Raw genomic sequence first — 12625 nt, forward strand, 5'->3', positions numbered from 1 at the left:
GCCACCGGTAACTGTACAAACAGCTCGGAGTCTCACACTGAGTCTGGACTGATCTCACAGTTATTGGTTCATTTTAAACAGTGTGCTTGAAGAAGTCTAGAGCCAGTACAATAAAAACACAACATTGCCCTAACGCTGTGAGGTAATGCCAATACAAGTGTGGTAATGTACACTGATACGTTGAAATGGTTTTACTTCATTTTGGGAATTACATGCATACATCTCGAGCTCCATTTGGCTGTTTTGTCTCACAGCAATCTTTAAGGTGTAGTTTTCCTTTAGCTCTTCTCTCACCCTTTGATTTGTGTGTTAACAGAGGATGATCAGCAGCAGAAGAGCTTGTCCTGTAGTAAGTCAGTCAGGCAGCTGACCGCAGAGCGGGATCAGGCCATGGCTGACCTCAACTCAGTGGAGCGTTCCTTCGCTGATCTCTTCAGGAGGTATGAGAACATGAAGGGAGTCCTGGAAGGCTTCAAGAAGGTCGGTAGAGTATCAGTATGAATCTTATTAGATGCTGTGTACAACGTCCTCATAAAAAAAGCCAGTGCATTACATATGTTTGACATGTATCTCCCCAGAATGAGGAGGTGCTGAAGAAGTGCGCACAGGACTACCTGATGCGGATCAAACAGGAGGAGCAGCGATATCAAACCCTCAAAGTTCACGCTGAGGAGAAACTGGACAAGTAGGCGTCACTCTCTGCAAGTTGCAGTCCCGGGATTCTGTCATTAGACAGTTTTTGCATTTAAACGCAAGACATAAATGCTCATTTTTGCAGTGTCCCCTTCACTTCCTTTCTAACAGGGCTAATGAGGATATAGCCCAAGTACGCTCCAAGTCAAACGCTGAGGGTGTCGCGCTAAATGCAAGTCTGAGAAAGGAGCAGATGAAGGTGGAGTCACTTGAAAGAGCAGTGCTTCAAAAGGTAGGGTCCCTGCAAATATGATTAGAATTGATCCAGTGTGTTTTAACTGTGTGAGGGAAAGGCAGTCTGTGCTTAAAAAACAAAACAAAAAACCTACTCTGGATAATTGAGGTTGAAGACCTTTTACTCAGTGTGAAGTTGTCGGTTTGTGCATTAGCTTTCCATCTGGCCTGAAAAGATGTGTTCAACGAGGCATGTTTCAAAATCAGTGTATCGCTGTTAAATGAATTGTGCTGTGTGGGAATTATTACTGGAAGCAAATCAGACCACATTCAGACTATTTGTGTTTTTATTTCACACCAGTGGTAAGATTACAGCACTGTTTATTTCCCGAGGCTAAGAGCTTCCACCTACTCACACAAAAACCTATTGTTTTCTGTTGCTTCTCAGTGTCTTTGTTTTGTTTGATTTTGTCTATACAATAGTCAATGTGATACATGTGTTTTCTTGTCAGATTTTTACTTATTGTGCCAAAAACAAAATACAATTTTATTTTGTTTTTCTTTTCCTGTTTTGCAGTTAAATAACACAGATTCATGTCGGTGTTTGATTTCAGTGATTTAGTGATTCCTATAGTGCTTCGTTTACAGTGATTTCACAGCCTTTGTTACTTTGAGACATCCAGGCTTGAAAACAGTTGTATAAATGCACATCTGCCAAAACACTAGCATGTAACTAAACAATAGGGGGCAGTGTTTAATTTACCAAAACCAGAATCTGGTTGAAATGAAGAAAAACTATAAACAGCTGTTACAACCCTTATGAACCGTTGAAGAAGACAATAGATCATAAGTTTATATCCTTGTGTTTCTGTTTATGCATGTCAGCATTACCTCTCTTTTACAGAATCAGGAGATCGAGGAGCTCACTAAGATCTGTGACGAACTCATCGCCAAACTGGGAACAGAATAAAAGGCCCTTGATCAACCTCTGTGGCACATGATCCCACTTTAACACATGAGCTCCTTTCAGATTAAACACCAGACTTTCTTACAGCAGCATGTGATGTAAATCCTGTACATGATCGCACCACCTCAACCTTTTCAACATATGGTTGTTGTTTGTTCTTTAAATATACAACTGTATATTATTGAAATACATTATCGTCACACTTGCTCATTTTCTCCTTTCAGGCTGAAATATAAAACCAGAACAATAATTGTTCGGTGTGTTAATCATGTCATGGCAACTGAAAAGGCACAAAATTATCATTAAGTGTTTTTTTATTTGTTTGTTTGTTTTTTACCATTTTGAAGTGGCGCCATGATTTAACAATCTTTAGTTAAGGATTTACATTAAAGGACCATTTTATGGTTCAGATATTCATCCATTTTTAAGTTTTGTTTTTCTTATTTTTAGAAATTAGTATGCATTAAAAAAAAGTATTTGTTTTCTGAGAAATAATTTCCATTACGACTTTATAAAGCATGTGTGCACAAGCTAAGGGAAAGATGATATGGACAGACAGTACAGACATTTTTTTACCACTGCACATTTACACTGAAATTAACTGACTTAATGATTCAGAAGTCTGCAGAAAAGACAAATCTCTCTATTGAGTGCCTAAACCAAACATAGTCTGTGTTCGTTTTCTAGCTGGCATTTCTTTTGTGGTTCAGGCAGTTTAGTTTAGATTTATTAAGTTGCCTTTGAGTTGCCTTTGAGTTTGTCTTTCTTTTTTCACAGAGTGACAGATAAAATGTATCCTCACTTATGCAAAGTTTGAAGTTAAACAACAGAGTTTTGACATTATGTAAAATAAATCACAGGAATTGAATATAAAGAGCACTTAAGATGAATCAAATCGTATATTTAGTTTTGTAAATGATTTTTAATTTGATGAGACTTTAAGTGATGGGTGATGATGAAAGTTTGAGGCAGTAAAAACCTAACTTGTATTACACTGCAATATTCAACTATGTGCCATGTTAAATTTTCTATCACTCTGTGTGAGTGTGGAAAAGTCACCAGATGCTACGTATGTAAATATCTTTGTATTTGTATTTTTTCTGTGAGCCCAGATGTTGCTGGTGTGCCTTTATTTTGTCTATTTTGTAAAGAAAAAAAAGTACAATTTTTGTCCTCATGCTGTTTCAAAACTCTGTTGCCAAAGTGTACTGTACACAGTATATTTGTTGTATGATCAAAATATTCTGAAGTAGTTATGATGGGTTTGCAGTTTTAATGCTTTACCTGCAGTGATAGATTCAATAAGGCCTGTGTTTTAGGGAGCGGAGGTTCATTACTTAATTATATCTGCTCTGCCAACATCAACATTTTCTGGACTGATTGAACTTGAAGGAGCACACAAGTGCATATGCACTCAGATATGCATAAAAGACTTTTGTATGGAAATCTTCTCTTACTTCAGCACAATCATTTCAGCACAATCATTTGCCAAATATCAGCGTAAAATGACTTGTGTGTTTGACTCCATGTCCTGTTGTGGTGATGTTAAATTTGCTGAAAGGTGCTTTTCAAAGCAAATCCATTGTTATAGTATAAAATGTATGCTTTTTATACTTTATGAAAAAAAACATTCAAAATTTTGTTGCTTATATTTGTCAAATTTTAATCAGATTGTATGTTAACTGCTATATTTTGTGCATTCCTGAATAAATTGTTAAGATTTATTATTGTTCTGCTTCCTATCTTTGCCACAATCATTTAAACTGTGTACGTACTTAACAAATCCGAAACAAACAATATATCATTGCAGCAATGAACTCTTGATAACAGAGAAAATCTTGGCTATTGTTCTGTCCTCAAGAGCCAAATTTCTTCTCTGTTTTCTTGCACCCAATTTACGTTTACGTTTTACAAGTGTAGTATCTATGTAACACAGTAGATTTCCTGTGTTTTAGTTTAGGACTGTCTTTAGGTCGCTCTGGGAGTGAATGAAACACGGCAAATGTTTGCAGTTTAAAACAAGGAACTGAACTGCAATTTATTATAGTTATTAACACAGAAAATCAAGGGAACAACATAAAAGAAAAATAACAAATTCAAATAATAACCCCAATACCGGTATTTCTCCCAGTCAGTCAGTTTCAGTCTCTTGTCTTTCAGTCTACTACCCGGGTAGTGTATGTCTGGAGGCTCTCAGCCTAACTCTGATCTGAATCTTCTTGCTCGTCGGTGCTCCGGCAGGAGAATCCAAGAAGACCAAATGCAGCTTCACCCACGGTGAAGATGATCAGGGATTACAGGGTCACTCAGCTCCAGCTCTGTGGAGGTTTCTGGGGATCGCTGTCTCCATCACAGATCCATACAAAAAAAACAATCTGCATACAGCAGAATTGAATACGATGTCAGTACTATAATTTTTAAACTCTATTGTTGGTGTAACAGTAAATGACCAGTAAAATAGTATACACACATATATATATATAAAATATTCACTATGGTCAATATTAACATACCAACATATTTCACACACACATGTACTCATGTCTCAATGACATCTGTCACTTATACCTAACAGACATTATTTAAACGTCCACCGTTACTAAGCAACACAGTCAACAGCTGTTCTCAATCTGACCGTTTACTTCTGGCGCTAAAACAAGAAAATGGCGTCATCGTTCCCGCTCGGTTCAACAGGTCCCGACGCATTAACCCCCAGCGCTTAGCTAGCGCTTAACTAGCCCCGTCGGTCACATGTAGCTCCACAATCACAGATATCAACCACATAAAATAATATTCATCAACAATTTAATATTTATCTCCGACTGGTTTTTTTCTGTTCTCTCTTGATCGGTATCTTTAGCCCAACTAAATAACTGTCCTCCTTTGTAGCTCTACAGCAACGGCTAACTCTTAGCAACGCATTCGTCACTCACCGGAGATTCTTCTCAAGACTTAAAGAAACTTTTTCCTTCGGAGTCGGTCTGGTTAACGATCAAATAAATAAACATCCTCAACAGCAGTGAGCAAAAATCAACCAAATGAGATTCTTCATGGTGTCGCTCATGACGCTGCTGTTTCATTCGAAGCATAAAGGGTCGTCTACCGGGAGAAGGCTTTGATCTCCCGACGTGCACCACAGCGCCCCTCTGGTGAACGTCGGTATTGCATGTTTGAGTTAACCCTTTAGTTGCTGGTAAAACTAATGTGGGTTACATCCTCCCCCCCTAAATCTGCATGCGTCTCTGCATGTGCAACTTAAACATGAATTATCTGGTTAATGCCTGGGGAAGGTGTAAACTCAAGTTCTTTGGTAAAGTCAAGGGCCTGCGTGAACGCTTGGTTAAGACTGTGTAGAATAGAGTGCATTACTAGAGTCAAAGGATTTCCAAGTGACTTGTATGATAGTCTTTCGGGCTCTGCCCTTTCTCTTTGCGATCTCCGGACCTCTGGTTTGCCACCCTCTTGAACAGCGTTATCTCCAGACACTTCAAACTCATCTGCATCATATTCATCCTCTACTTTTCTCTCCTCCTCTCTTAGTTCACCCAATTCTTTTTCCACAGCTTGTTTTTGTTCAGGTTCTTCTCTGACTGCTCCGTCTTCAACTCCTGGATCTCCATCAACAGGTAAGTGTTCAACAGGGTCATTTTGTTCATTCACAGGTGAGTTTTCATGCGCTCTCTGTTCCCCAATCTGACCTGGGATCTCATCCTCAGCACTTTTTTCATCTCCATCTGTCCTGGGCTGAAATACTTCAGCGGCAGGGTTTAGAGTTGATATATCAGGAATCATCGGGACTTTGTTTGATTCTGGGGTAGGTTCAACTGCAGTTCTTGGAATTTCATGCACAATGGTGATGGTTGGGTAAGTGACGTCCTCTTGAACTGGGATGGGATAGTAGTACTCCCTTTCTTCATGACTTTCATACTGGTGTTCCACTTCTTCCATTTCAGGCACAGGACTTTCCTGCGGTGCTCTGACTGCTAATTGTCTCTTGGGTCCCAGATCTACTTTGTCTTGTTGCGATGATGCTAAAAATCCACATGGTAAGAGTAGATCGCGGTGTACCGTTCTCTCTGGGCTGTCAGAAGTGAGTGGAGCCATGACATACACAGGAGAATCCCCAATGTGCTTGACCACTTTGTGCACAGCTCGGCTCCATCTGTCGGCTATCTTATGCTTTCCTCGTATCCCAACATTCTTGACAAGAACATGATCTCCTACATCCAAAACAGATTCTCTCACTTTCAAATCATATCGCTGCTTGTTGCGATGAGCAGTTTTCTCGCTGTGTTCGACTGCAAGTTTGCCTGTAGGCTTTCTCTGAGTTTTTTCACGTACTCAGTGTGTGTGATTTTCTTCTGCCCTGCCAGAGAAAGTCCAAATGCTACATCAATGGGAAGGTTTGGCTGTCTTCCAAACATCAGCTGATAAGGGGAAAATCGAGTTGTGTCATTCTTGGTACAGTTATAGGCATGGACCAACGGCTGCACAAAATCACGTCACCTGGTCTTGTAGTCTTCTGGGAGCGTCCCAAGCATCTGTAGGAGAGTGCGGTTGAACCGCTCGACTGGGTTTCCACGTGGGTGATAAGGAGTAGTTCTTGTTTTCTTTATCCCCAGCAAATGACATAGGTCCTTAATAACAGCAGACTCAAAATCACGACCTGGGTCGCTGTGCAGGCGTTCAGGTATACCGTAGTGAACAAAGAAACTGTTCCACAATGCCTTGGCTGCGGTCTTTGCCTTTTGGTCTGATGTGGGCACTGCCACGGCGTACTTAGTGAAGTGGTCCGTTATCACTAATATATTCTTTGTCCCGCGGCCGTCAGGTTCCAAGGACAAGTAATCCATACAGACTAGCTCCAGCGGTCGACTGGTCTGTATGTTCACAAGACGAGCAGTTTTCTCTGCTTTGGCCTTGCGGAGAATACATTGCTCACATTTCCTGACTTTCTCATCAACATCAGTGCACATTCTCGGCCAATAGAAGCGTGTGCGAACAAGATCCATAGTTCTGTCAAATCCCATGTGACCCACAAAATCGTGGAGACTTTGAAGAGCAATTTCTCTGTATTTCTTGGGAAGCACGAGCTGGAAGGAAGCCTCACTTTGGTGAACCCGCTTCCTATACAGGACTCCATCATTTAGAACGAGCTGGTCTTGGACTCTGAGAATCAGCTGCACTTCCCTCTCCTCGTTCTGCCTAACACGGTAAGACAGACGTCTCCTGGCATTTACAATGTCTATGACTCTGCTGATCGCTGAATCATTTCTCTGTTCTACAGCCCATTCCTGCAGTGACATCCTGGGAAGAGTGCTTGCTCCAGGGGGCAGGTCAGCTTGAAGGAACTCTGCAGGGATCGCATTCACATCCATGGCAAGACTCTCAACTGCAACTGGCACAAGGATGTTTTCTCTTTCCGTTTCAGGAGTTTTGTCAAAGTGGTGTCTCTGACATATGGCTTTGACAGCTTCCTCAGGGAAAGTTGTCCCTCCTTCCTTTCCTGGGTCACCCTCTGTCACAAACTTAGAAATGAACTGCCTCACTCTTTCATCCTCAGCAGCTGCACTATGATCCACCTCGGGTGATTCGTGTGGGCGTCTGGATAGCCCATCCGCATCTTGATTCCTTTTCCCGGCTCTGTACTGAATGCTGAAGTTGAAATTGGATAGTGCAGCAAGTCACCGGTGTCCTGCAGCATCAAGCTTGGCAGATGTCAGCACATAAGTCAATGGGTTATTGTCTGTCATGACGGTGAACTCAACTCCATAGAGGTAATCAAAGAACTTCTCAGAGACGGCCCATTTAAGAGCGAGAAACTCGAGCTTATGAGTGGGATATCTTCGTTCACAGTTTGACAATCCTCTACTGGCATAAGCGATTACCTTAATTTGACCATCTTGCTCTTGATACAGAGCTGCACCAAGTCCAAGTAAACTGGCATCAGTGTGTAAGATGTATGGTTTCTTGGGATTTGCGAAACCTAACACAGGTGCAGTTGTCAGCTTTTCAATGAGCATTTTGAATGCCTCTTCACATGATAGTGTCCACCTTCCGCCAAATGGCTGTTTCAGGGCAGTGCTGGAAACAGACTTTTGGTTTTTGGACTTCTTCGCAGGTATGTAACCTGCAGTCAGATCGTTTAGAGGCTTGGAGATTTTAGAATAGTCCTTCACAAACCTCCTGTTACTACAGGAGAACCCAGTGAACCCTAAAAATGACTTCAGCTCGCTGATGTTGGTTGGTCTAGGCCAAGTGGTCAATGCAGCTATCTTTTCGGGGTCAGTTTTTACACCATCCTTTGAGACAATATGTCCCAGGTATCTTACTGACTTTTTAAAAAAATGGCACTTTTCAGGTGACAACTTCAGACCAAATTCTTTAAGCCTGTTCAAAACTCGCATGAGCCGCTCCTCATGTTCCTCAAGGGTGTCAGAGAACACAATAAGGTCATCAAGGAAAACAACGACTTCTGTTAGATTCAGTGAGCCCATACATTTCTCCATGACCCTCTGAAAAGTGCTTGGTGCATTGGTCACTCCTTGTGGCATTCTGTTGAATTCCCAAAATCCCATGGGCGTAACAAAGGCTGTCTTGTGTTTATCCTCTTCTTGTACCTCGACCTGATAGTAACCTGATTTCAAGTCCATGACTGAAAACCACTTGGATCCAGTCAGAACTGCAAAAGTCTCCTCGATGTTTGGCAAAGCATAAGCATCCTTGATCGTCTGGATATTTAACTTCCTGTAGTCCACACACAGGCGGATCTGACCATTTTTTTTTTTTACCACGACTATCGGTGAAGCGAATGGACTCTCCGACTCTCTGATGATGCTTGCGTCATACAGTTCTTTAAGGTGCAGACACACAGCTTCATAGTCCGAAGGGTGGATGGGCCTCGCCCTCTGCTTGAAGGGAGTTGGATCGGACAAGCGTATCTTATGCTTGACAGCAGTTGTATGTCCGTGATCAAGATCTCCCATAGCGAACACTTCGGGGAGGGAATTCAGCTTTCTGGTGATTCTGTCTTTCCATCGCTCTGATAAAACGGAATCCGAGAAATCAAAATTAATGGGGCCTGCGGAACTCACTTGAGATACACCATAACATTCAGCTTTGGTGCTTGGCTGTTGTGAAGCCTTTCGTTCCATTTGAGGCTCACCCATTGGGGGGACTGATGGGGAGATGGAAAAAGGGACTGAGAGCTCTGCTAGGGCAAGATGGGCTGGCAACTTGATGTCATGTGTGGTCTCATTTTTAAGCAGTATGGGGACTTTGAATGAAGTCTGACGTGGGCTTGACATAATGTAGCTGCAAAAGGCCAAACCATTTGGTAGATTAGAGGAGGTGGGAGGCTCCACCATGAGGGGAGCTCCAGGAGCAGTTGGAACATTTCTCGTGTATCCTGTCACTGCCATTCTCTGACCAGCTGGTATGACTTTGCTCCTCTTGCATTGTAGTTTGACTCTCCCAACTTTACCATTGCCCCGTGTCTTGTCTTTGTAAATGCTATGCAAGTGTCTTATGAGGGAAGCATAAGCACAATTCTCTGGGATTTGTGGCTCACCTTCAAAACCTTCATACAGGGTGTCAAGGGCATTTGTACCAATTAGAACAGGAACTTCTGCATTAGCTCTGTGATCAGGAACGATGAGTGCTAAGGTGCCAACCTTTACTGGTTGTCCTGTAAAACTCTGGGGGAAGAGTATGTCAACTTCAATATAGCCAAGGTATGGAACAATTTGGCCAGCAGCTCCCTCCACTTCCAATAAGTTACCCAGAGGGAGAATCGGCTGGGAAGATAAGTGGCTATCATGAAAGGATTTTGAGAATGTTGTGACCTGTGAATTAGTGTCAATGAGGCAACTGCACTGAATATTTTCAATCGTAACATCAGCTACATATGTTGCTCATGACGCTGCTGTTTCATTCGAGGCATAAAGGGTCGTCTACCGGGAGAAGGCTTTGATCTCCCGACGTGCACCATAGCGCCCCTCTGGTGAACGTCGGTATTGCATGTTTGAGTTAACCCTTTAGTTGCTGGTAAAACTAATGTGGGTTACACAAGTGTGAAAATATCAGTAAATTTTGGGAGTCAAGAGGCCACAGTTTCACAAAGTAGTAAGATTTGCCTGTAGATGCACTACAGATGTATTTCTCATGGTGAAACAATGTATACGTTACTGTTAACTGTATGTGGGGTTAGAAGAAGATTTTGTGTCACAAGTTGTGTTCATCTTTGTTGTTCGGTTCTTACGTTTTCTGCAAAAGAACCAACAGATGGAGAAAAGAGGAAGGCCTCAGAATTTGTGATTAAAAAAAATAAAAATTTAACTTGCCCTCTGCAGCTTCTGGTTATTGCTCTTTAATTGCAAAGAAGACTTACATTTTGTGTTGGTCAAATGTTTAGAGAATATTTGTGATGATATGTAGGATTTATTTTAAAATTTGTTTGAAATTGTATCTATTTAAGCATTTAGTCTGCCATGTCCCAGCGTCTTCAGTTATTGCACCTTGTCTCCACATGGTGGTGTCCTTGAACACCACAGCACAGTGTTCCCCTTATAGCCTAAAGGTTAAAGCCCATACTACATAACTGTTATGTTCCAGCTGAGAACCTGGGTAGCATGTTATTCTCCTCTCTCTTCCCTGGTCACCTCTACCTCCACACAGAAATAATAGTAACTCAACTAAATACTAAAAAAAACCCTACTGTACTAGAAACCCAGGGCCAGCTCTAAGGCAGTCCAAAGAACAGCTTGTTCTCATGGCTTTGTCCTTTCATAGCCTCGTAGTCAACATTATTCTCAGGTGGACAGAACAAAATGTGTTTACCACAGTAAACCAAAAAAGAGAAGTATTTTTTTCCCCTCAGTTTTACATAACTTTGTGAGAACAGTTGTTGCTGTTTTATCACCTTGTCGTGTTGGACACAATCAGAGCTTCACTGACTGTATTTTTCTGGCAATGCTTTTGTGTGGTTGACAATCAATCCATATGAACCGAGGCAGAAACAAAACAATAAAAGCAGCAGCTAAAAGTTGTTGGGTGTTGATTCTCAGTGGAATCGAGTGTCATTTAATTGAACAAATCCAAATGGCGTATTAATCAAACTTTTAAGATACTTCAATGGATTTTATTAACACCCATTGAAGCCCACAAATCTCACTTGTTGAGCTGAATTTGAACCATCAACAGCAAACTGGGAGGAAATTGAGGGCCAGTTTTTTGTGTTTTAACTAAATTAGTCCTAAACTTGGCAAAAAGAGTTTAACTTAAAATGATCTGAAAAAAAGAGGGAAGCTAAAAAATAAATTAAAAAAAACTCCAGGGAAAGACGATAATTTATGAATACAAACTTCTGAATACACAGATCCATGTCCAACGTTGTTTAGAGTGCTTTAAAAGCAACTGTATTTAGAAACTACCTCGAGGGAATAACAGCAACAATCAATTGCAAGCAGTGATGTACGGGCCCTCGCACTCCCGCGCGCCGCCTCCCCGAAGCCATCTCTCTGACGTGCAGCGCACGAGGGACCACATTGCTTCTCGCAAAACAGGTATATAATGTATGGTCTCACACCGGATGTCACTTTTCGTGAGGTTTCAAGCATCTGTTGACCTTAAACATCAACTTCCCGTGTCACGGCGAGCGAGCCGTTTGGCCACGCCCACTCGCAAAACACATATCAGATGTATCGTCTCACCACGCCGGATGTATGTGACACGTTTCGTGAGGTTTCAAGCATCCTTTGACCTTAAACATCAACTTCCTGTGTCACGGCGAGACATCAAACTTTGCCGCATCGTCACGGCGACGCCCATTGACAAAGTCGAACGAATGTCTCAATATATCATCAACTACATGTTTAGGTTATTGTGACCCGACTTTACGTTCATGTGATCAACCAGCTCGATGTAGAATGTGAAAGTATGAAAAGTGTCATTTCCAGTGGCCAACAGGGGGCGCTATGACTATGAGCGAATATTACCCCACAGGGGTCTTCAGGCTGTTATTCATACCTGTGATGTTTGGAGAAGGTCGGTCCATGTACATAAGATTTAAAGCAACTCGTAGTTTCCTGGCGAGACGCTCAAAATGGCCGCCTCTTACGGGCACACACATCGACGAAAACAAATTATTTTAAGAAGATTTAACCCCAAACATGTTTTCTATCCATAGAACCTAAATTCAAGTCGGTGCGACAAAATCCCTGGGAGGAGTTCGACAAAGTGCAATGTGTCAGAATCGCCCAAAATGGCGACTAAATTCAAAATGGTGGACTTCCTGTCGAGTTGACGTAATGGTGCAATGTAACTTTTTTGTGCGTCTCGGTGTGATACACCTGTCCACCGGATTTGGTGAATTTAGGTAAATGTGGCCGCCGGGGCATCTCTTTAGGGGGCGCTCTCGAGCCATTTGGCCACGCCCACTCGCGACTCCACTAGAATACGAAATTTTTCGCGGAGAGACATATGTGTATCCACTTTCATGAGATTTTAAATATGATAAAGCCTCCAAAAAGGCAAATCACTAAGAATAATAAGAAGAAGAAGAACATTTTTACAAAAAACAATAGGGCTTTCGCACCGGTGCTCGGTGCTCGGGCCCTAATTAAACACAAGAAACTGTTTCCACGTCAAATTACCAGTCAGGGGCGTTGTAGGATGTCAAGCTCTTCCTATAGCGTCATCAGTGTGATTTTGTAACCCTGGTGATTGGCTCCGAGGGGGCGGGTTCAGGATGCTGAGACCGCCTCTGATTGGCTTCTGCGTGTGGTGAGAAGT

General features: G+C 42.0%; 1 protein-coding gene across 3 annotated transcripts in view; it reads left to right on the forward strand.

Annotated features, from left to right (window-relative positions):
* tacc1 (transforming, acidic coiled-coil containing protein 1) overlaps window positions 1–3558 on the forward strand; it is a 29245-nt gene extending 25687 nt beyond the window's left edge. For all 3 annotated transcript variants that reach the window (XM_069711568.1, XM_069711551.1, XM_069711560.1), the window contains 4 exons: window positions 317–480; window positions 579–685; window positions 805–925; window positions 1772–3558. In XM_069711568.1, coding sequence (XP_069567669.1) covers window positions 317–480; window positions 579–685; window positions 805–925; window positions 1772–1837 — 458 coding nt within the window. In that variant the 3' untranslated portion in view covers window positions 1838–3558. The remainder of the gene's footprint in view (window positions 1–316; window positions 481–578; window positions 686–804; window positions 926–1771) is intronic.
* Window positions 3559–12625: the final 9067 nt, after the last annotated feature.

Source organism: Brachyistius frenatus, unplaced genomic scaffold (assembly GCF_029030835.1).
Source record: "Brachyistius frenatus isolate BFR_SWC_R1_liver_20210118 unplaced genomic scaffold, ASM2903083v1 Contig_4, whole genome shotgun sequence".
In the NCBI taxonomy this organism is placed as follows: domain Eukaryota; kingdom Metazoa; phylum Chordata; class Actinopteri; family Embiotocidae; genus Brachyistius; species Brachyistius frenatus.